The sequence below is a fragment of the Vicugna pacos genome, chromosome 17 (genome assembly GCF_048564905.1).
Source record: "Vicugna pacos chromosome 17, VicPac4, whole genome shotgun sequence".
Classification (NCBI taxonomy): domain Eukaryota; kingdom Metazoa; phylum Chordata; class Mammalia; order Artiodactyla; family Camelidae; genus Vicugna; species Vicugna pacos.
The window spans coordinates 22,858,679-22,884,456 of record NC_133003.1 but is presented as its reverse complement, the minus strand read 5'-3'; the positions used below and the strand labels follow the sequence as shown (position 1 = coordinate 22,884,456).

The following is a 25,778-nucleotide window of genomic DNA, read 5'->3' as shown; positions in this document are numbered from 1 at the left end:
CTACTTACACAAGTATGTGCACGTGTTCATGTATGCATTTTCTCTGAGGAGAGGGCCTATCACTCTCATCAAGGTTTCAGAGATGCTCTGTGATCACTCTACTCTAAAACAAGGGTTATGAATTATCGCATCCAGCAAAACTATTCCATAGATGATGCAAGTATATATTTTTTCTTCTTTTTTTAAACTTTGTGTGTGTATACACACACACACACACTTATTAAAGTCTATTTTTTTTCTCTTCACCTGGATTATGAACTATGTTCAGAATATGCTAGCAAAACTAATTCTGTAGGCTCTTTCTCTGCATAAATCTTACTTATTTAAAATAAGGCCATATATACATCCAAAATGCAGGATTATTTTATTTTATTTATAACTTACATCCTACTTATAGGAAAAGATATGAAGATGTTAAAGAAATTGTAGTGAGACTGTTACAATAAAAATGGGAAGTCAAGTTTGTATGAAGAAGGTATAGCAAAGATACTAATTACATAGGCTAAGATGATTAGTGTGATTAAGAATTAAAATTCAGATGTGTACTTCTAGTAGGCAAGAAAAAAGGAGAAACCTATTTTTCTACTAAAGGATAAAAACTCAACTTTTTCTATTATCTATTATTATAACTTGCATTATTCTATAATAGAGAAATGTGAGTTTTTAAAGAGGGGATAATTTTAATAGTTTATAGTTTAATGGTAAAACTATGCCATCAAATCTGATTATTAAAGTTAATGCACTTAAATCTGTAAGAGGTTTTATTTCCTACCTTCATAATCAAAGAAATACTCTATTCAATCATCTCTTATTAACTATTCTTAATTTCTCTGAAATTATTTCAGACTTCTGACTTCTAACACTTAAAGCATGAAAAGGCAGCAGTGTCATGGAGAGCAAAAGAGCACTGAAGCACATTCTTTTTACCTCTCTCAGGATAAAAAGCAATTTACACTTTAAAGAATGATCTCAAATATTTAAAATACTTTTATATGCATATGAAAAAACAGTGGAAAGATCACAAAAATGATATTAGTACTTGTATAAGGAAAGGGGTATTATACAATGAGCACTTAAGACAGTTTACAAATTTTCTGTAGTCATGCTATTGAAACTTCTTAAATAAAAAAAATGAAGAGAGAAAATTTCACACGTATTCTTTAGCTGCTGGTGGTCATACAATATATGATATAATCTAAATATTACAATTTAGTAACAAAAAGAAGGACTGTACAAACAATCCAATCAAAACAGGTGTTTTCTTTTTGGGGGGTGGGTAGTTAGCTTTATTTAATTTTAGAGGAGGTACCGGAAACCAGGACTTTGTGCATGCTAAGCATGTGCTCTACCACTTGAGCTATACCCTCCCTCCAAAATAGATGTTTTCAATACAACAGTTTAAGAAAAAAATCCAGATGGATGTAAGTCAATAGTGCCAGGGCTGAGTGTACGTGTTCTGTGGTAGTGCACCACACAGTGATGGGGCCTGTTTGGAGACCAGCATTCATGCAAACTCCATCTCTTAGCACTACGACACCCTCAGTTTGCTTGTTCATTCAATTATCCATCCACCCATATATCCACCCACTCACCTCAAAGATATTCTCTGAGGATCTATCATGTACACCAGTGGTGCTAAATATTGGGAATACAGCAGTTTTGAGTCAAGCAAATGTTCACATTCACCATGCTACTTTACCCCTGAGAACAGAGCATTTTCCCTCTCCTAGAAATCACTAGAGCACAGTACCTTTTAGTTGATTTCATTATCTTAGGAAATAAAATGATTAACAGGTGATCTGACAAAACCAAAGACTGATTTCCCTCTACTAATATCATCTTCAATGGAGGAAGAGTAGTTTTCAAAAGTCAAATTGGAGGAATGTCCTCATTGGAAGAAGGGAGAGATGCTGCACAGTGAGAAACAACACATGTTTACTATAAATTCACTCTGAATAATATTCACTCTGGCTATTTCTTCCTACGGTATTCTCTAAGAACAGTGAACAGTAAGCACAGGGAATGGTCAGCTTAGTCTCTTCTCCATCTTCACAGCAAAGGTAGGCAATGCCACACAGTAGTTAAGAGCATGGGTTCTGATGTCAGATTGCTTAGTTTGTATCTTGGCTCTCCCACCAAGTCACACTGTCTTCTCTACCATCATAAGCTGTTTTTAAGGATTAATCCATGTGAATCACTCATTCATCAGGCATTGTGAACTGCTTCTGCTATTGTAATTATCATAATGTTGTAGTTACATCATTAGCCAAACTATGGCTTACAGCACAAGGGCTGTGACTGAAGAGGTACAGTGTCTGAAAAATAGACCCGTAAACAGATGGACACAAGCAGGAGGCATACAACTATGTAAATATCTACATACAGATGTAGTATAGAACTGAGTTTTCAAAGCGGTCTAATTGCTTAGGTAAACAGTCTTCACAAAAATAATTAGCCTCTCACCACTTGTCACTGATCACTCGTTCATTCATTCCAATAATTCAATAAATATTTAGTGGCATCTACTCCATACTAGGCTCACGCTGAACTTACAGATGCAGGAGTGAACATACTTTTGCTCCTATATTCTTTTAGATGCACCTCTCTAAAGGCCCTGAATCTCTGTATCAAATTCTTTGAATTTTACATGTCTTTTAAATGTTCCATGTTCTAGTCTATTTTCTATTGCGTCTTTTTCTTCTGAGTTTCCTCATCCGAACCAGAGAACATAGGAAATAACTTATAGTTAATTAATTATAAACAAAGGAAGTTTTAATGCATTTATGACTTAGTTCTCCCCCAGAATCAGTTGAAAAAGACTAGAGATACTAAGATTTTCTGTGGGCAGTGCCCTTTTCTGACACTTAGAGTAAAGAGTGCATACAGATATAACTATACTAATGAAAGCATGGTACACTTGTATTTAGATAATAAAATATAAGATAATAGCTACCTTTTTTACTGAACATTTACTTGGAATAGGTATTTTTTGGATATCATCTCTAAGCACTATGGGAAGTACACAGTATTACACCCATTTTATAATTGAGGACACTGAAGCCCAGAGAAGTTAACTAAGTGGTCTCTTAAGGGAGTAGAGTTGAGCTTGTCTCAAGCTAGGTCTGTCTTACTCTGAACCCATGATATTTTCACTGTAACTGCCGCCTTTCTACTAATAACCATGAAGTTAAGTACTAATGGCTGTAAGTGATTTTAATCAATTTGGTCATTAATAGTCTGAGGAATGATTTTTGTATCAATCCATTAACCCAGAAGGAAACAAATACAGACTGATGAATGAATGGCCACCAGGCGTAAGAACAAACCCACCTTAGCACTTAGATACGCTCACCTAGTGCCTGTCAAGTGCAGGCATTGTGCTAAGTGCAGGGTATGACGGTGGGCAAAACAGACGCACAAGAACCAGTGAGTGTGTGGGTATTAGTCGTCTGAATATAGTAACTTGACAGAGGATTCTGACACACGTACATTTTAAACAAAGTTATCTCAGACTTCTTAAGTAGGGCAAAATACTGATTGATGGGCACAATACCTTACATCAGGAGAAATCTAATAAAGCACTGGAAGCTTGTGCTAATTTCAGATGTCCTGAAGCTGGAAAATATCACTATGCCCTTAAAGAGAAAGTACTGAACCACAAACCTTTCTGAGTCCTAGCTAAAAATCTACTCAGAGGAAACTCGCTGGGGTGGGGCATGGGGTGGCAGTATTTTCTACACACTACAACCCAAACTGCTGCTTGTGTTGTTTCCTCCAAGAGCAATTCCCTTGGTGAGCAACATAAACTAAGCAGGAAGAAAGAGACGTGGGTGGGTTACATACAATTTATGAAAATCTGAGAAAAGGTACAAAAGAGAGGCAGGGGAGGGAAAGAATATGATAGAGGGAGAGGGAGAGAAAGACAATTAAATAACTAGAAATTATTACATATTTATCGGTTATTTGTCTTAAATGGTAAGACTTCACAATAAAAAGATACCAATTTTTTCATTTGATACTTAAAATCTGTAGAAACATTCTAATTCAACAGAAGCTTATAAAATATTTATATTTTATTCAAATCTGTACTCTCTCCCTAAAGGAAAAATACAAAAATCCTATAAATTATTCTAAGAGTAAAATATTTCTTACTTAGGTATTTTTCTAAGGCAAAGATCAACTAAGCTGTGTCAGTAGTGGGCTAATACAACTTAACTCAGCTATGCTATATTTACTGTGGTGATAAGATTAGAGACTGAGAAGAAACTTTTCTCAACATCTTTAATAGAAGGTGATGAAAATATTAAATTAACACATTAAAACTACATTGCTAGATAAATTATTTTAGAATTCCCTTGGAGAGAATGTAATTAACTGACTTATTCTTTGAACAGGAGACTTGAGCAGAAATAATGGTTGGTTAACTTGAACACTACTTTGTTTTATGCCCTTCCTGTATTTTATAACATAGTATTACAAATGTGATTTCTGCCTAATACAATTTTAATAACTTTCACTTATGGAATGGGTGTACACATACACGAAGAGGCCAACAAGTGAAAGTCACATACATTTAATGCCAGAATCTTCAAGTTTTTGGCAAAATAAATAATTCCTAATCTCAGGAAACAAAATTTAAATTGTTGTCATATAAATGTGGAGAGCTCTGCATTTTTAAACTCTAAATAAAAGGGTACCAGTTTAGTTTCTATCCTTGAATGTTCTAACTCAATGTTAAAGCAGATATACATTATGGGATAAGGAGTATAGATGATAGAACAAAGATCGAATAACCTACAGACCAGAAATACTGACAATAATTTGTTTGGCTTTAAGACTTATACTTATAAATAATCATAGAGATAGTAAGGTCCTGCAGAAGCTATACGGCTTTTGGGATCAGTTCTGGGTACAAACACTAGTTCTACCACTCACTATGCAACAATGGAAAATGTGTTTCTTGCCTTGGAAGATCATAACAGCATCTCATTGTAACAGTGCATATAAAGTTTGACCATGCACTTGCCACAATGATACAGACAGATGTGTTCAATAAACAATTAGTAGCTGTTATTGATAGCTTCTGAAACAGGTTCTGAAAAGGCAAAGCTATAATGTCTAAGAGCTTATAGGAAAAGGCATAAGGTTTAAACTTACATATGATTAATATTTAGTTACATCAATTAAAACATAAAAATACAATCAGCAAACATGGATTGTGCACCCACCACATGCCAACATGTGCTAAGCTTCAATATTTTATGGCATTTATGAAAATGTGGTGGAATAAGAAGTGTGGAACTATGAGGGCATAAAATGGGAACAACGGATATGGTTATCAATGATCAACTGTTGCATAGAAGAGTCTCCTTTATATAACCGGACAGTATGATATGATTTTATTTTTGCACTAAATCATTTCTTCTTTCAAAGTAAGAAGGAAAAATTTTCAAAAGGTTCATTCAAGTGAGAATCAGAGAGAATAGTCCTATTGTTTGGGGAGCATATGTCTGTTTCCTTTAATAATAATTATAGACCTACAAAGTTCTCAATTAAGTTTTCAAGTGACTATATTTTCCAGTGCAGGTAAAGAGAAATTAAAAGAAGAAGAAGGGGGAAGGAAAGAAGTGGAAGGGGAGGGGAAAAGGAGGGAAGAAGATACAGAGACTCCAGGAGAGGAGGATCAGGGGAAAGGGGAGGGAGAAGGGGGAAAGTATGTGTTTGGGGTTAAAACTAATCTCCTAGTTTTTGGTTTTTATCAAAATGAACATATAAATACTACCTTCTACACACACAGAAGCACATACACATTCTGTAGATAAAAAGTTATTAATGAAGGTAGAATAGCGCTATAATTTACTGACAGGTATTTATAATGGCCTCTACCTTTTTCAAATATAATTGAACTTGTTTGCAAGCTATCACCTTTAAGTTTTCAGATTTGACTGCAAAATCTAATTGGTCTGTTTTCCAAGCTTTATCCTAAAGAGATACTGGTATTTCTAAAATATTTCTCTTATATTTACTGGTATGTATGGTTGCAGTTAAAACTGCAACATAATGATTTATGCAACTGTTAGTGTCATTTCCAGTGCAACAATTTGCTTGGCACATAGTCATATTATGTTTGCAATTATTACTATTATTGATTTTTTAAATAAATGCAATGGTACCATTTAATAACATACTATTTGGGGCTGAGGAGACAGGATCAGTAGCTATGCTGTAAGTTATCATACTGCATTTTGCCAAGATTTTTACTACCCAAAGTTAGATTTAGAGAACAGTGCCTGATCTATGGTACACCTGAATTCATGGTATATATAGGAGTCTGTGGTACATGTCAAGAAATACTACTAACAGTCAAGAAAGGGTGTAATTTAATGAAATAAACCAAGACAGGATGCTGTAACTTCAAAATGTCACAAATAACTAATTTAGGGTTGTAAATTTTTTCTTTTCTACTGAAAAACAATACCATGCTGGGCTGGTATTACTCTGCAAGGACACATCCTCAAGGTCCTTCTTAAGAAAGGAGCCATGAAATGTAACTTCTATATCCTTGAATGCTTTAAAATGGCTTTATTTGGCCTTGACACTTGATTTGATAGTTTAGTTGTTTATAAAATTCTGGCTGGCAAATCATTTCCCAAATGAATTTTGAAGATATTACTTCATTATATTCTAGCATCAAGTGTTACTGATAAAATTTGTGAGGCTGGTGTGAATCTTATTCTTTTGTAAGAAGACCTGTTTTTCTGTCTGACAACCTTTTTAGAAGCTTCTCTTCATCACTGGAATACTGAAATATCTTAAGGTGCCTCGCTGTAGATATTGGTTCTTCCTCCCCATTCATTACACTAGGTATCTGATAGGCTCTTTGTACTCTAAGAGCTTTCAATTCACCTGCTCTTTGGCTCTAGGAAATCTTCTATCAGTTCTTTAGAACTTCCCTTTTATCACCTTTATTCTTTTCCTGGAAATTATAATGTCTGATGTTGGACCCCCTGGACTGAACCTCTGTGTTATTCTTTCCTCAACATTTCCCATCTCTGTTTTCTTTTCCTAAATATAAGATAAAATTATCTTTCTGTTCTCTTCCTGCATTTTTTTTTGAAATCACATTCTCCAATCCTTTTTCATAGCATTTTATAGTACATGAGTCTTTCTGATTCTCTTTGAGGATACTCAGAGATTTTTTTTCAAGTTCTTTACTTATCTCTAGTTCTCTCTGGGGCCAGGTATTTTGTTTATCTTGGTCTCTCTCTTCCCTCTGGAAGGATTTCTCCCAAATATCTGATAAGGGTCAACTGTTCACTCAAATTTAGAAGGCACTAAGAGTGTGGGGGATTTTTCTTTATGAGGGTAGATGACTAGCAAGCGTCTCTTTCTGATAAATGGAAGAAATCTAGCCATTACACTTTGAAACCCTTAAATATCACAATCTGAAGAAATCTGCAACAAAGTCCCAGGCCAAACTTACATTGCCCAGTTTTCCTCTAGGCAGTTGGTATTTGTATTTGTTTATCCAAAGGGAAACACTTGGCTGTCAGGTTTTCTACTCATGTTGGTGAAGTATTATTCCTTTACAGACTTTTAAGCATGTCTTTTTTTAAGCTCCAAAGCATACTCCCTTTCTTTCATGATTCTAGAAGCTGCGGCAGACCAGCTCCTTCATTAGCTAAAGTTCCTCCATATATTACGGGCTTCTTCTGTCACTAATCGTCTCTCTACTTTTCAGCTCCTAAAAATGGGTTCATATAGCCTATTTATTGCTGGGCTTCTCCCATTCCTTTTATTTTCTATCATTTCAATGATGTCTCAAAGGGGAGAAGAGCTAAATACTTGTACTAAAATATACTTAAGGTGTGTGTGTGTATATGTATATGTATGTGTATATATATATATATATATATATATATATATATTTATCTTAAATAGGAAGCAACTCAGGCACTTCAAAGTTTCAATGGACCTCATTTTAAGAGAATGAGATATAGCACTTGAAAATTATATCAATTATTAAATCTAGGAAGAAATAAAATCTGAATACTATCTACTCTAGCTTCCCTGCCAAAGTCTTAGAATTTTACTTGCCTGGCGATAACAAATCATCATACCCACTGCATAAATGCAGAACTATTTCTAAATGACAAGTCAAGAATATTTTGAAGTACAGATGTTGACAGCTCCCATTTGTAGTATATGCTTATTCAGATTCACTGTATAAAATGTAAAAGACATTGAATTTACATGAAATTTAAAAAGTACTAAAAGATGAAACAAAAGAGTATTCTGATTAATGGGGTCTAGAATCAACAAATCTGATTTGGAAGAAACTCCAGAATATAATGTAGTCCAATTATTTAATTTTCCAAAAGTGAAAACAGAGGCTGAGAGAGTTTCAGTGAGTAGAACCAACGAGTGTTCTTTGCTATAAACTAAAAGAAACAACTACTTATTGTAAACATGATCAAAGCTTAGTGGAGAATACAACAATGTCTTTTAATCACTAAAGAGAAGCTTTGATCAGGTATAAACTCGTATCATAAATGAAACTGAGAGATACCCAAACGATATTCATACTTACTCATTGCCCCAGTCCAGGCGCACGGTGATGTGCCGCTTAACCTCCCGCACCTGATCCTGAGTCAGGTGCCCAGACAGTAGCTGCCTTCGAAGGTCAATAAGTTCATTCATCACATGGCGTAGCTTGTAGAAAAGATCTACTTTATGTTTCTGAAAGGGCATTTTTGGTGTTGGGTAAAATAAAAAAGGGATATGGGAAGGGAATGAAAAAAGAAAGAGAAATAGTTAAACTATGAAAAGTGTTCATTCCTTTGAACCTCTAAAAAAGGCAATGTAAAAAGAGGCTTATTTAATAAAGATCTTAAAACGAAGTCCTTACTTCCTACTGTTTAAAAATCTCTATAAAGTGAAATCTAACAGTATGATTGATCTGGATCATGCAAAATACTGTTTATCTCGACTCCATCCTGGACTATTTGTTTTCCAGTAAAAGTCACTAAACTTAATCAGAACAGAATGGAACAGGAGCCTAGAGCTGTTTTCTCTAACTGAAATTACTGTGTATGTAACAACAAAGATCTCAACCACCAGCAACATCTCTGGTTTCTCCAGGAAGGATACTCAAGTCAGGGTTGGGGAAAGAGAGAGAATCATTTGCCCTATTTTGAAAGAACTAAGGTTTCACTATAAAGCTACAGTCTCTGGAGTGAGAGTCATTCCAGGTTTCCAGGCCTCATTTAGCTTTAATTAGCTTTAGAAAACAGTATGTGTCCCTAGTGTCACAGATTTCTACTCTCTTCAGTTTAATAAAAAGTGTCACCTTTGTAAGAGTTAAGTAGAAACATCTTAATGAACTTAATTATGGACACCATAGCGGTTTTAACCTTACAAGCAAAAAAATGTAAATGCCGTGACTGTAGATGCTTAGCAAAAAGGTTTACTTAAGAATAAAGGTTTAAAAACTAAAGTCCTATTTGCTCATAAGTGAAATCTTGACTTAGGAATTTTTCAGTTTCTATTTCTATTATAGAGAAGCACAATTTTATATAATAATTAAAATTCTTGGAATGTAACTTATCTGTAAAGAACGCCTTTAAAGACAGATCATTCTTTACCATCGTGTTAGTAAAGTCTCTATCTGGAATTTCCCCTAAAAAGATACTTGCCAAAATAAGCTTGATTAAAGTGTTTGTAAATAAAATTACTTATAAAATAAATTACAAACCAGTAGAATCTGCTAATGTTTTTAAGTGGCCATGATCTTATTGATTAAAATGTTTGTAACATCATACTATTTGGAAATCACCTAATGGAGCATTAGATTTTTAAAGGCCCATCTTAAAGAGAAATTATTTTTAACTAGAAGACCTTAGGAATCACGTACTCTAACTACATCGAGCCGTACTTTCTTCACTTAGTGAACATGTGAAGAAAAGTTAAGCACCCTGATAATACACTGCTGACAGAACAGCAGAACTCACAAATTCTTGCCAGCTCGAAAGCAACAAAGCCTAAGCAAATTGCATCTGGAAAACTGAGATCTTGAAGATAAGCAATAAAGGCAATGTGGTGTTTGCTTCCAGCACATGCATTATTTTTTGATAAAACAGGGTCACAGGTCAAGTTTAAAACAGAAAGTTAGAATTACTATTTTCCCATCAAGCCATACACAACAATCCACTGCATACATACACAGGTTTTTATGCATTCACTCAATTAACAAATGCTTATGGAGCACCTGCTGAGTTCTATCACTTTCTTGTGATTAAAAGTCCCTACTCTCTCATGATGCCTTCATTATAGAGAGCGGAGACAGACCACAGACAAATAAATAATGGTGGTGATAAGTTCTAAGAAGAAAAATTAAAGCAGAATAGAGATAGTAGGTGACCAAGGGTGGTTTGGCTGGGGCATGGGAGAAGTTATTGCTTCGGGTAGAATGGTCAGGGAAAGGCTTCTTTGGAAGCAGAACTTTAAGTAGAAACCTGAATGAAATAAGGAGACAGCATTTGGGAAAACTAGGGAAGTTTTAGAGGCATAAGAAACAGCAAGAGGAAATGTCTGGATGTGGAAGTGGACTTGGCATGTTCACAGAGAATAAAGAGGTCGGTGCACCTGGAGCAAAGCGAACAAGGGGGAAGTGGTGATGATGCAGTCAGAGAGGCAACAAGAGCTAGATTAGGCAAAGCCTCTGCAAACCAGGTTAAGGGCTTTAGCTTTTATTCCCAGCAAGATGGGAAGCCACGGGACATTTGGAGCAGAAGAGTGACATGATATGACTTAAGTCTTGAAAGGATTACTCTGAGTACTCTGTTGAGAATAAACCATGAAAAGGCAAAGAGGACTGGGGGTGAGGGTGTCCAGTTAGGAGGCTATTTATTGCAACAATCCACAGGATGGTGGCTGACTAGACAAAGGTAAGAGTAGTGAAGGTAAAAATGTTAGAGTCTGGAATTTTGACATGTTTTACAGGTAGAGCTGTCATGATCAGCTGATAAATTAAATGCAGGATATGAATGGAATCAAGGATCATTCTTTTTCCTAGCCTGAGGGGTATACCTAGAAGAGAGAAAAAGGGTTCAATTTGGACATGCTAAGTTTGACCCTGAGTTCCAACATTTAGAGGTCAGGAAAGTGAAAAGAATCTAGCAAAGGAAATTAAGAAGTAAGCAGTGAGGGAGAGGAAAAGAAGGAGAGTTTTGAAAACAATGTTTTAAGGAGGACTTTGCTAAATGCACAGAAAGGTTACATAAAATACAGACTGAGAACTGGCTACTGGATTTGTGGTGGCCATCACTGGCCATGGATGGAATGGCCAAAGTGAGTTTAAGAGTAATGGAAAAGGAGGAAATGGAGACAGAGCACAGACAACTATTGTAGAATTTTCAACAACTGGAAGCAGAGAAATGGGGTAGCGAAACAGGTTTGTGCCATCAAGGAGGGATTTAAAATGAAGCACAATTTTAGGCTATTTGTATGCTGAAGGGAATGATCTAGTAAAGGGAAAATTTGATGATGCAGGTATTAAATCTTTGAGTAGCCAAGAAGGGATGGGTCCCAGGGCAAAAGGGGAGGTTTCATTTAGGATGAATACTCTATTGTCACAGAGAGGCAAGGCACAAGAATGGGTAATGACACAGGTAGTTGTAGGAGATTTGGTGATAGAACTAAATTTTTCCTCTGGCTGTTTTATTCTCAAGGAAATAAAAAGCAAGGTCATTAGCTGAGAGTGAGTACAGTGGGAGGGGGTGTTAGAGGTTTGAGGACAGAGGAACAGATATAAAACAGTTTCATAGGGAGTGATAACACAAATCATCAGGGGAAAGACAGTTCAACTGTTAGATGGTTTTGAGATTGTGAATACTAATTAAAAGTGCAGTTGTGTGTTTTTTAAAGCCACACATAATTAAATACACTGATACTGAAACATCATATATATGTGTGTATGCATCTATATATGCATACACGTAATATATACTTGCATACGTGTACATACAGTATCTATGTAACAACATGCAGACACATAAAATATCAATGCAAGAATACACTTACATACTCTTTTAAGGCATTACACAGTTATTTTTTTAATCAAGAGTTTTTAGCAGATGGTATTTTCCAAAGATGACAATAACATCTCCCATTCCAAAAATGTGTCCCTGACACTCTCTTCTACAAAAATGTGACCCTGACTGTGCCCTGGTATGAGGTGGAGCCTATTTCTTTACATCCTTAAATTTGGCAGGCTCTGACCAACCAAGCATGACAGCAGTGAGCTAGGCTAGTTCTAAGCATAGCCCTTAACTAGTCTGGCTCTTATGCTTCCTATCTCTTGGAATACATGCTCTTGGGAGGTTCTCTCTCAGAATCCAGGTGCCATGCTGTGAAAAGCCCAAGCTATATGGAGAGGCCACAAAGAGAGACTCTATGTGAGTGTGAGTGGGCCATGTAGATGCCATGTTTAGCCCTGTCAAGCCTTCAGGAGACAACAGATCCTACCAGCATCTGACTGCAGCAGAATAAGAAACCCTATGAGAAAACTGCTAAACTGAACGCACTCCAGCCAGAGAAAAATGAAATATAATAAATATTTGTTTTAAACCACTAAGCTTTGGGGTAGTTTGTCATGTAGATAAGCAGAACAATTGTACAGTACTTTTTTTCCCAACAGAAAATCAGCTACTGTTCCCAATAATATAAAGCTAAGAATACTGACCCTGCACTAAGAATGAAATGGATCATATAATCAGAATGAAGCACGATTATTACAATTAATGCAGTGTTAATTTCTTTTTCCAGGCCAACCTAATGGACTCTTTTGACCAGAGGTCCCAGCCCCAGAGGCTCCACCAGTATTGCCCCGACACCACATGGTATTCTTGGGTTTATTAGCTGAAGAGAACACATAACATTCAACATGAACAATCTGGGAGACTGGCCCCAGAGTACACAATTTACCTAGGACTACTTGATGCCACAGCTAAATACCTCACTCAGGCTGAAAAATCCCTTTCTATTGAGATGCCTAATCCTCAGCGGATTCAAATAACAGTATATGAGGGATACCTCAGAGATAGGGCAGGTTTGGTTCCAGACCACTACGATCAAGTGAATATTGCAATAAAGAGAGTCATGTAAATGTGGTTTCCCAGATGTGTAAAAAATTATGTTTACACTATACTGTAGTCTATTAAATGTTTAATAGTATTATGTCTAAAGAAACAATACATGTACCTCAATTAAAAAAAACTTCATTGCTAAAAACCACTAACCATCATCTGAGCCCTTAGTGAGTAGTAGCAACAAAGATTACTGATCACAGATCACCATAACAAGTATAATAATGAAAAAGTTTGAAATATTGAGAGAATTACCAAAATGTGACACAGAAACATGAAGCGAGCAAACGCCGTTGGAAAAATGGCACTAACAGACTTGCTCGACACAAGGTTGCCACAAACCTTCAATGTGTAAAAATGGCAGTATCTGTGAAGCACAACAAAAGCAAAGCACAATTAAACAAGGTATGCCTGTAATTAGGTTGGTGGTTAAGATTTAGCTTTCCTAAATAATCATCCCTAGTTCCTGTCAAAGCTGAAGAATTTTTTAAAAAGAATAATAAGAAGAAAAAGAAATCTTAGCAACACAACATTTAGCCTCTCCAAAAGCTCTATTATCTAATATTTGCAAGAACGGTCACAGGGTATTTGGAAAGTATATTGAAGAGTCAGTGGAAACCATAAATTTAAAATAATTAAGCTGTTTTGCAACTACATGTCAAGTAGAACTTGCCTCGTTGTTGTGAAGGAATCCCTGGAACTCTGCAGAGAAATTTTAAATTTTAATACTCCTGATTTAAAAATGACTTTTACTAAACTGCTTATAACCCAGTATGGAAAGAAAGATTGTGCTACAATGATGCCTCCTGAGTCAATAAATGAGCAAAGTTGTAGAGGATCTGTCATAAGGCATGCTATCTTTATTTTAAAACTACATATGCATAAAGATTGGTTAATATATGCTATAGAAAATTATTAAAATCTAATTAAAAGAAAATTATATCAAAAGCACTACTCATCAAAGAGAACAAATGTCCTGCCATGGGTACTAAACACTAGTTCAACTTAATGGTAATTTAGTTTCAACTTAATGGAAATTAAACATTGCATCTAAAGTTCAAGTTGTTAAGAGAACAAGTCCAGATCTCTTCTTCATTTTACCTCTTACTTTTGAACATTCTTTTATTTATATACAGGTAGGTGGCTTACTTACTCATTTTATTTCTTGCTAAAAGATTAACCCTTAAGAACTTGAGTTTATTCAAACTTTTCCAATACTTCTTTCTTTAACTGCTATTAATAATCAAGTCTCAAATATGGGATGTGGATATATAACATTCTGAGAACTGAGAAAAACAAAATAAGACATGATATATACTTTAAGATTTGAAAGCTCATAATGGCATTATTTGAAAACTTTAAATGAATATTTCAAAATTAAAGTCAGTATTTTTCTAGAAAATATGTTAAATTTGACTCAAGAAGAAACAGAAAATCTTAATAACAGATAATACATAAGAAATACATTTAAATAATTTCCATTTTATACAAACATTTTCAGAGAAGAAAGTAGGGGAAAATTACCTGTCTCCTCCTGTGGGGCAAAAATAACCTTGATTTATAAGGATAGTGTAACTGACAAGAATAGCAAGAGAAAAAATAAAGATATGGAAGACACAATATTGTCAAAATGGTCATACTGCCAAGGCAATCTACAGATTTAATGCAATCCCTATTAAATTACCGAGGATATATTTCACAGAACTAGAACAAATCATAATAAAATTTATATGGAACCACAAAAGATCTAGAATTGCCAAAACATTACTGAAGAAAAAGAAAGAGGCTGGAGGAATAACTCTCCCAGACTTCAGACAATACTTCAGAGCTACAGTAATCAAAACAGCATGGTATTGCTATAAAAACAGACATATGGACCAATGGAACAGAATAGAGAGCCCAGAAATGAACCCACTAACTTTTGGTCAACTAATCTTTGACAAAGGAGGCAAGAATATACAATGGAATAAAGACAGTCTCTTCAGCAAATGGTGTTGGGAATACTGGACAGCAGCATGTAAATAATGAAGCTAGAACACTCCCTTACACCATACACAAAAATAAACTCAAAATGGATCAAAGACTTAAACATAAGACAAGATACAATAAACCTCTTAGAAGAAAATATAGGCAAAACATTATCTGACATACATCTCAAAAATGTTCTAGGGCAGTCTACCCAAGCAATAGAAATAAAAGCAAGAATAAACAAATGGGACCTAATGAAACTTACAAGCTTCTGCACAGCAAAGGAAACCGTAAGTAAAACAAAATGACAACCTACAGAATGGCAGAAAATTTTTGCAAGTGAAACCGACAAAGGCTTGCTCTCCAGAATATATAAGCAGCTCATACGACTTAGTAAGAAAAAAAACAACAACCCAATCCAAAAATGGGCAGAAGACCTAAACAAGCAATTCACCAAGGAAGAAATACAAATGATCAATAGGCACATGAAAAAATGCTCAATATCACTAATTATCAGACAAATGCAAATCAAAACTACAACAAGGTATCACCTCACACCAGTCAGAATGGCCGTCATTCAAAAGTCCACAAATGACAAATGCTGGAGAGGCTGTGAAGAAAAGGGAACCTTCCTACACTGCTGGTAGGAATGCAGTTTGGTGCAGCCACTGTGGAAAACAGTATGGAGATTCCTCAAAAGACTAGGAACAGACTTACCATATGACCCAGGAATCCCACTCCTGGGCATATATCCAGAAGGAACTTTGCTTCAAAATGACACCTGCACCCCAATGTTCATAGCAGCACTATTTACAATAGCCAAGACATGGAAACAGCCTAAATGTCCATCAACAGATGACTGGATAAAGAAGATGTGGTATATTTATACAATGGAATACTATTCAGCCATAAAAACCAACATAACGCCATCTGCAGCAACATGGATGTTCCTGGAGAATGTCATTCTAAGTAAGCCAGAAAGAGAAAGAAAAATACCATGTGAGATCGCTCATATGTGGAATCTAAAATAAAACAAAACAGAACATAAATACAAAACAGAAACAGACTACAGACATAGAATACAAACTTGTGGTTGCCAAGGGGGCAGGGGGCAGGAAGGGACAGACTGGGATTTCAAAATATAGAACAGATAAACAAGATTATACTGTATAGCACAGGGAAATATATACAAGATCTTGTCATAGCTCACAGCGAAAAAAAATGTGACAGTGAATATATGTATGTTCATGTATGGCTGAAAAATTGTGCTCTACACTGGAATTTGACACAACATTGTAAAATGACTATAACTCAAAAATGTTAAAAAAAAAAGATAAGTATGTGAGGTGATGAATATATTAACTCAATCACGGGAATCTTTTCACAATGTGTATATATATCAAATCATCATGTACCTTTTAAATATATTACAACTGTATTTATCAAATATATCTCAACAAAACTGAAAAGTATTTAACGGAAAAAAAATTAAGTTTCTTAATATCAACTAAACTATAACCCTATTCAAAATGTTTATATAATACACCACAGCTCTAAAACTCATCTCAGTATAACATAAAAATATCTAAACTGCAGTATTTGCAACCTTAACAACTTTTTTGCCAAAAATATCTTTAAGCCCAAGAATTTCAACTTTCATTTTAGATTGTCCAACGACATAGTTGGCCAAGGCTTGAAATTAATTTCAAAAGGGAAATTTCTGTAAAACAAAATCTCTAAACCCAAACTATTTCATACTGATCTTCAAGCACATATTTGTAAGAAATAAGAACACAAAGAAGCAATGTATTCTTTTCTTTTTTAACTCTTTAATAATATGGGGTGTTCCTATACAATCTATTTGCTTGACATATATATTTAATTCCCCACTTCTCAGGGGCCAGGATGTCTTCCTCACTCCACTCCCAACCCGAACACATCCTCCCTCATAGACTCGTTAATAATCAAAATAACACCCCTTATAGCTTCAATCCTTTTTCACAACACAAATATTTGCCGGAGAGGTAAGACTTAAGTGTTAGATTAAGTAAGCTGATCATATTCTTCCCCTACAGCAGACAAGCATCTTGATAAGAAGGACAAAGCTAACTGAAAGGTAAGGAAAATATTAGTGATATGAAAAATGGAGACTCCATTTGCTGGTGCCAAGGGCACCCATTCACAATTCTGACTTACCTAACAGTGGGCATGGACAGCTAAGGTATTCTCAAGCTCACAGTCAGCCTTCTACATAAGACAGAACAAATCTCTACTCAAAGGCAGCATTTAACCTGGCTCCCCTAGGTACCTCTTCTCAGATGCAGACACCAGTAAGAAATCAGACTGTTACTCTCTCCTCCAAACGTTCATGTTGAAAGCCTGAAAGTAGACAACTTGGCCGAAAATGAAAGACTGAAAACTAAGCACTGGTGACAGGGTGGGGAGGACAGTTGAGTAGAGGGAGAGGAAGGAAATCAGTGAGAATCAAGCCCTTTATGTGCAGAAAGGCTTAAGGACTGGAGGTACCAGGAACCTCTGAAGATGTATATGTGCATGTACAGGTGTGGTAGGTCTGAAGCATGGGGAACGGAAACGGGAGAATTGCCTCTTACTGACATTCCCTAGAGTCACTGATTTGCTTGGTGCAATGAATTCTTTCCCAGTGCAAGCTTTTTCTCTCAATCATCAGTATACCTCTCTTATGGGATCCTTGAATCTCATCAGCATTTGCTAAAGCTTATGGCAGCTTTAACTCACAGTTCAAGGGCCATGGGCAGAAAATCAAGAGTTCTCATTTAGATGAAAGTCTGAAATACTTGGGACCAGGAATTTGTAAAAGTAAGTGATATTAAATGCCATGAAGCTGTCATTTTAACTATACTTCTATTAGGTAGGAAGCAAAATAAAAGAGACAATAATAAGTTCTGAATTATTACTGCCAGTATTGGTCCTTATTTTAACAACAGAATCAATCTATTTGCATCTTAGAGGAAAGAAACCATGCCATTATGATTATCCATAAAAAGTAATTTCAAATCATCAGCAGTATCATTTTCAAATACAAAAGAGAATAAACAAGTCTATTTTGGAATTACACCCCGGTAAAGCTATTTCAAGGCTCAAATCCAAGGAAATGGCATATGCAAAGGAATGGTACTGGAAATGCTCCTAATTCTCTTTTCTAAAAAAGCCTTTTCTTCCTGCATTAAGAGCTATTGTCAAAGACAAGCAGAACAGTGACTAATACCAAAACCTGTTATCTCTATACTCTGTAATTAACAATGAATCAACATATGCCCAACTTCTTCACTCCTTTCAGATTTGATAAGAGAAACAAAAGTTCAAGAAATCTATGTTAAGCTACTCCTCTTTCCCACATTAAAAAGAATACGTCTTTTTAGCATTCTTAGGCTTATTTTTCACTTACCTAGACCAATTTCCTTTCTTTACAATTATTCAGTCTTAGAAATGAATGACTTACATAGTTGCTACAATACTGTTGCTTTGAAAAAGTTCATCAATGGTTAAGGACAAGGAAGAGTAATAAAAAGCCAGTGTTTTTTACATAATAAGTCTTAGTCTGTTTGGGCTACTATAACAAAATACCATAAGCTGGATGGCTTATAAAGAGTAATTTACTTCTCACAGTTTTGGAAGACTGGAAGTCCAAGATCAGAGTGCCAGCCTGGTCAGATTCTGGTGAAGGCCCTCTTTTGGGCTGCAGACTGTGAACTTCTCACTATGTCCTCACACAGTGAAAGGGTCTAGGATGTTCTCTGGGTTCTCTTTTATAAGGGCAGCTTATACCTGTGGCTTAGAAAACTGAACTAAGATCTGAGCCACTGCTTACCACACGTATAATAGTGTGCAGTTTTGGTCTAGCTAAAATAACTGATTGCTAAAATAAAACCAACACTCTCAGAAGCAATATAAGAGAATTCATATTTTCCACAACATAGTATTCATAGTGTCCAAGTTGTAAAGCTACCTGATCTAAATCCGGTAAGGAAGGAAAATATAACCCAGTTTCAAGGGAAAAGACAGTCAACAGATGCTAAACCTGGGAAGGTCAAGATATTGTCAGACAAACACTTTAACAGAGCCATTATAACTATACTCAGTGAAATAAAGTAAATACATAAATGAAAAAATAAGACATCTAGGCATAAAAATGAAAAACATTAAAAAAGAAACATTCGGAAATTCTAGAACAGAAAATACAATATGAAAAGTAAAAATTTCAGACTGAGCTTAATGGCAGAGTAAAAATGACAGACGAGTCAGTGACTTGAAGACAAATCAACAGAATTAATCTAACCTGAAAAGAGAAAATAAAATTGAACGAAAAATAAGTAGCGCCTTAGAGCCCTGTGGGACAATTTCAAAAGTTCTAATATAATTATTATCTCAAAGACAGAAAGTAAGACAAAAATACTTGCAGAAATAATGGCAAAAAACTTCCCAGTACTGGTGAAAAGTATAAATTTAGAACTTTCAATAAGCTCAGCACATCTGCAAACAAACTAAAGGAATTCATGTGTAGGTATACCTTAGTCAAACTACTAAGAACCAAAAATAAAGAAGAGATCTTTAAAGCAGTCAGAGAACAACAGTAAATTACACACAGCAGAATAATGATTTACATTTCCACTGACTTTTCATCAGAAACTATGAAACCAGATCATAGCAAAACAGTATTTAATGTACCAGAAAAAGTCAACTCAGAATTCAATATCCAGAAAAAAATATCATTTAAGAATTGAAGATGAAATAAAGACATTCTAAGAAAAAGGAAAACTAAGAGACTACATTGTTACCAGACTCACACTACAAGAGATACTAAAGAAAGTTCTTTACAATGAAGAGAAACGATACCAAAGAGAAACTCCTGGATCTCCAGAGATGAGTAACATTAGAAATGGTAAATATAAGGGTAAATGTTAAAGACTATTATTTTGCTCTTAATTTCTCTAAAGTATGATTGATTAAAGAAAAAATTATAATAGTGTCTTAATTGAGTCATAGCATAGAGAGATGTAAAACAGATGAAAACCGTAACAAAGAATGGGAGTGGGTGTGTTTTGTAAATACACCTACACAGTTGAAAGGTATCTACACTTCATGTGAAGTAGTACAATATCAATTCTACACAGACTATGAAAAGCTATAAATGTATATTATCATTCCTAGAGAAATAATCAAAAAAACCCAAAGAAATATAGCTCAAAGTCAATACAAATTATAATCAATTTCCTAAAAGTATTCAAATAATTCCACAAAATATAGAAAAGGAAAAAAAAGAAAGGAAAGATGGGACAAACAAAAAATAGCAGATGTAAATCAAATATATCAATGATTACATTAACTCCAATATAACAAATGCTCTAATTAAAAGGCATATAATATCATAATGGATAAAATGCAAGACCCAACTAAATGCTACCTACTAGAAATGTACTTTTTTTTTTATTGCCCTTAAAGTCCCCTGCTCCATCTAGTCATCCTTCCACCTCTCCATCCCCTGACAAACTCTTATTTTTTTTTACATTTTTTATTGATTTATAATCATTTTACAATGTTGTGTCAAATTCCAGTGTAGAGCACAATTTTTCAGTTATACATGAACATACATATATTCATTGTCACAGAAATGTACTTTAAATATAAGGACATGAAGAGGTTGAAAGCAAATGAAACAAAAAAATATGTCATGCAAACAGTAAGCATAAGAAGGCTGGAGTGGCTTATATTAACATAGGATAAAATAAACTTAAAGACAAGAACACCAGTGTCAAAATTAATAAAACTGGACACTAAATAGATGCACTATACTGTATGTAAACTATTCGTTAATATATTTTTTTAAAAAAACATCATATTAAGTGAAGTAAGTCAAAGACAAATATCATATGCTATCACTTATATGTGGAAATAAAAAAAATGATACAAATGAAATTTATAAAACAGAAATGGACTCAGACAGAGAAAACAAACTTATAGTTGCCAAAAGGGAAAGCGAGGTGGGGGTAAGGATAAATTAGCAGTTTAGGATATAACATATACAAGCTACTATTTATAAAATAGATAAACAACAAGGACCTACTGCATTGCACAGGAAACTATATTCAATATCTTATAATAACCTATAATGGAAAAGAATTTGAAAAAGAATATATATATATATGTATAACTGAATCATTCTGCTGTACACCTGAAACTAACACAACATTGTAAATTAACTACACTTCAATAAAAAATGGTTATAAAATTAAAAGAAAATAATATAGTATCAATAAGCACTTATCAAACTAGAGTAGCATTTAAGGCTTGGGGTACTAACATGAAACATAGCTTGAGGGACTAAAACATACATGGCTAAAACTTGTTTAAAAGCAATTTTCTGTTTGTAAGATTATAAGCTGATTTGGGATGTCAACTACCTGTCTCAAAATAAACACTGGAAAAACTATTGAAGTGAGAGGTGAAGATTCCCAGAACACACACACACACTCAGGGAAGGGAAAGAGAGATGGGAAGAGAGAGAACACCTTGAGAAACACTTGAGGACAAGGAAGACTATCTTAAACTGATGTATGTGTGAAGGGTGGGTACTGTACCATGGGGCACCACTTTCAATGTTTTTGTCCCTACCAAACACTGAGAACATTATTAATGGCTCTTTCACTATAAAATCAGTGGTAACAATTAGGGTTGTCTATCAGCAGGATAAAATCAAGATAAAGGACAAACTTTGCTGGGCAAAATACTGATGAAGTAAGTGCTGGCACAGAATCCTCTTTCCTCTCAATCCCAAGGCTAGTGGATTAAAACATAAGACAGCTTCCTTCCAATGTTGCTTCTCCCTAAGAGTTTAAAGGTACAGCAATGGCCAGAAGTTGCCTGGAAAAGTAACACAAAATGGAGTGATCAATATGGTTTTGTGGTTATTGTACTCTCCTTCCTAAGATTCATCCCTTAAAAATTGATCAGGACAGATAGGCACTAAAGCCTAAATTTCAGCTCTAATTTGGACCAAGATATATCACCAAAAGAGTTGATGATCAAGAAAAAAAGGATGCAAATAAGCAAAGCACAAAAAGCAAATCAAAAAAAAGGTAAATGATTAAAGACATATCAAATTAAAAAGTATGAAAACTTCTGTCTCATAGTGATGATGGAGTAGCTGGCAGCGGCTCAATGGTCCTGTAAGTACAGCTTTAAAAAACAAAAAGCTAGAAAACATACAAAGAAAATCTTTCTGAAGCTGAAGAGCTTTCAAGCCAGAGAGCTAGGCCTTACAAGGCCAAGACCCAGGAAGGAAGGAAAACTCAATGAGGTAAATGCCACATTCTGTCTGCCACTTTCTCACTCAGACATTTAATTATTCTTGAGTTGGAAAGAAAGGCTAAGAAGCCAGACTAAGAGGCAGAGAAGCCAGGAGAGAGCTTTTGTCTGTCACAAAGGACTAGGAAATAAAAACTGGGATTTATGCTGCCAAGGGCTTCCAGGACTTGTGGGATTAAGGTTTAAAAGAAAACAGAAGCTCACTGAGGGGTGCTACTTTTCCTCTTTATGCATTTTCTGATTCTTAAAATGCTTATTCCTCAGTGCTAAAAAGCCTAACAGAAAGCAAGCTTAAAGTAGAACAAAAATTTTAACAGAGTTTTGGATACAAAAATTTGAGCCAGGGCTTGACAAGGCAGAGAGGCCACAGCAAACAATCCAGTTTCTCAGTTGAAACCATTAGAGGGTATATCCTAGAAATGGATATGAATCAGAGGTAGGTCACACCTTACCAAGACTGTAATGCAGCCTCATCAGATAATCTGCCCCTACTGAAACTGCCTGCCAGGGATAAGGTAAATTTCTCTCTAGGGGAATAGAATCCCATACAAAGCCTCTATAATTTTTTTATAAAATATCTGGCATTCAATAAAAAATTATCAGGTTTACCAAGAAACATGACCAAAGAAAAAACAATAAATAGAGACTCACAAGATATTTGTCTGACATTGGAATTATCAGACAAGGCTTTAAATTAACTATAAGTAATATATTCCACTAAATGGATGAGAAGATAGATAATTTCACCTCAGAACTGAAATCTATAAAAATCAAATAAAGATCCCAAAACTGAAAAATAGATCAAATAAAGAACTCAATAGCTGGAGCAAAAGAAAGCAGTTAATTTAGAAGAGAGATCAAACGGAATGAAACTGAAAGAAAGATTTTAGCTTTCCCAAGAACAGATGCTGAATTAAAGAAAAGAAATTAGTTAGGGAACACGAAGGATGGAAAAAGGGAAAATCTATGAACCTCCTGTTATATTTCAGACATTGCTAAGCTCTTGCAAAATACATCTCTTGTAATCTTCACCACACCACTTGGAGCCCGATATTATTATACTCTCCTCCATTTGACAAAGGAAGAATCTGAGATTCAGAAGGGCTAACTGATTCACCCAGGGTCACTACTTAGATGCAGCAGAGGTAAGACACAGAGCTCAAACAAGTTCCCTTGTGCACAGAATCATTATAGCAGTACCTCCATGTACTGGTAAGGAAATTGTTAGGCAGAGAGATCATGTGAATTCATCCGTTACTCTTCTGCTGTATCATTCTGCCCATTTATTAATCACACATTTACTGAATACCCACTATGTGCCAAACCCTACGGTAATACTGTGGATAAATAGATGGAAAAAAAAATAGTCCTTAAGCCTAAAAGGCTTAAAGTCCAGAAGCGTTACTGACAAGGCCAGAAGAATGAACAGAAGCTACAATATACTCAGATAAGTGATATTAGGAGAGGCAGCTACAAAGGTTGGGCACTTAACCTTGGGAAGGTTTCTCACAAGTGGCATGTATTAGAGCAGGGGTTAACCGAATGAAGAAAACAATCACAGAGGTGTGGAAAAACTGCCACCTTCAGGGAACTGGAATCTTTTGCAATGAAATATTTAGAGTACTAAATATTTATGGGAAGATAGGGAGAGATTAAGCTAGAGAGGGAAGCAGAGACAAATCATGAAAATTATACCATGTTAAAGAATGTGGGCTGGATTCTGTAGATGACAGCAAGTCATTGGAGGTATTTAATTAGAAAATAATATGATCATATTTATGATTTATGAAGTAAGTATGAAAGTAGTAGTAGTAGGAATGATGGGTACAACTGTTGAGAGATGTGGAATATGAGACGTTGAGACAGAATGAGCCTGGATCAGAAAAACTAGGTAAGAATCTTTTGTAGAAGTCCAGGTAAGAAGTGATGATGGTCTGTGGAGATAAAGCCACAGAGGAAATAATAGATTTGGGAAGTATTCAGGAAACAGAAATGATGAAACTTGATCATTCAAAGGCATGAAGGAAAGGAAAGAACCTATGATGATTCCTAGGTTTCTTCAAGAGGAGTCTGAGCCGACTGTATTTGGGAGTACAAGAGAATTTTAAACATGTTGAATTGAAGTATCTATGGGATTTAGTAGAGAAATACAGTGGGTTGTTGGCTATAAGAGTCATAAATTCATGGCATAAGGCTGGGATGGGGTTAGAGATACAGAAAATATGTTTGTGGCTGTAGAGGATACGCATGAGAACAACCAGGGAGATTATACAGATGAACAAGAAAACATGGCTGAAGACATTTAAGGGGGTCAAAAAAAGAGATAAACTTATGAAGTAAGACTGTGGCATAACTATATCTCACATATCCAGATAGGGAATATTCAGTACTCGTAATTCCCCATATTTTTACACACAAGTCACCAAAATGCACATACAACGACTACATGACATACGAAGAACATGAGATAAGGCTATCAAATAACAGCAGTATCCCCAATCTATAATATCTTAATATTCTGAACTATTTTTGCCACAAAATAACAAAATGCTCATGTAATACCAGCATTTCTTCCCCCAGACTGTCATCTAAAGGCAGCACAAAAATCCTGTCAGTCTGTGGGCTTTTATTGCTTTAAAATACTGAAAGTAAGAAAGTAGAATGTAGAGCAAGACTGCAGGTCCTGGACCAGGGTCCACAGACAGGTGGTTTGTCTCTTGGATGATGCAGCGGAAGTGCAAGGAGCCATCTTTTTGAGTGCTCTGGGCCTGTCATCACAGAAGCCTCTCAAAAAGAGCACCCTGCAGGCCCCCTTCCTTGATACTGACTGCAGAGGACAGCTTTGCCTTCTGTTAGACTCGATTTACTCTGAGACTACTTCTTGGATGCTCATTCTTCAGCAAATATTGACAAAGAAGCTAAGACCCAGCCTATTATTTATCAGCCAGAAGCATCTCTGAGATTAGCAGCACTGTTTGCAGCACTGTTTGCAGCACTGTTTGTTTCTAAGCAATGGCAGCTGAAAAGGAACAATACATGTATTAAAACTTCAGTATATTCCTTACTATAGCTTGTGAAAGAGATGGGAAAATTTTAAGTGTAAAAAGGGGCATAAGTAATAGAAAAATCCTATTAATAGAAATCTTAAAAATCTCAAAATTATATTCATATCAAGAGTGCATGTATATACTATCACTACATAATACTGTTATTGGCAATAAATAAATTGCATAAATTTTCTTACAAAACCTCTTATTTAGTGATATTGCATATGAAAAACCAAGTTATCAGCCATTTATTAGGTTGAATGTGAAACTGCCA

At 35.3% G+C, this 25,778-nt stretch overlaps 1 protein-coding gene across 10 annotated transcripts in view; it reads right to left on the bottom strand.

The window, feature by feature from the left end:
- The window catches only part of DOCK3 (dedicator of cytokinesis 3), a 296,560-nt gene that overhangs the window by 161,303 nt on the left and 109,479 nt on the right, over positions 1-25,778 (bottom strand). For all 10 annotated transcript variants that reach the window (XM_072941347.1, XM_072941354.1, XM_072941349.1 and 7 more), the window contains one exon: positions 8,591-8,739. In XM_072941347.1, the coding sequence (XP_072797448.1) occupies positions 8,591-8,739 (149 nt within the window). The remainder of the gene's footprint in view (positions 1-8,590; positions 8,740-25,778) is intronic.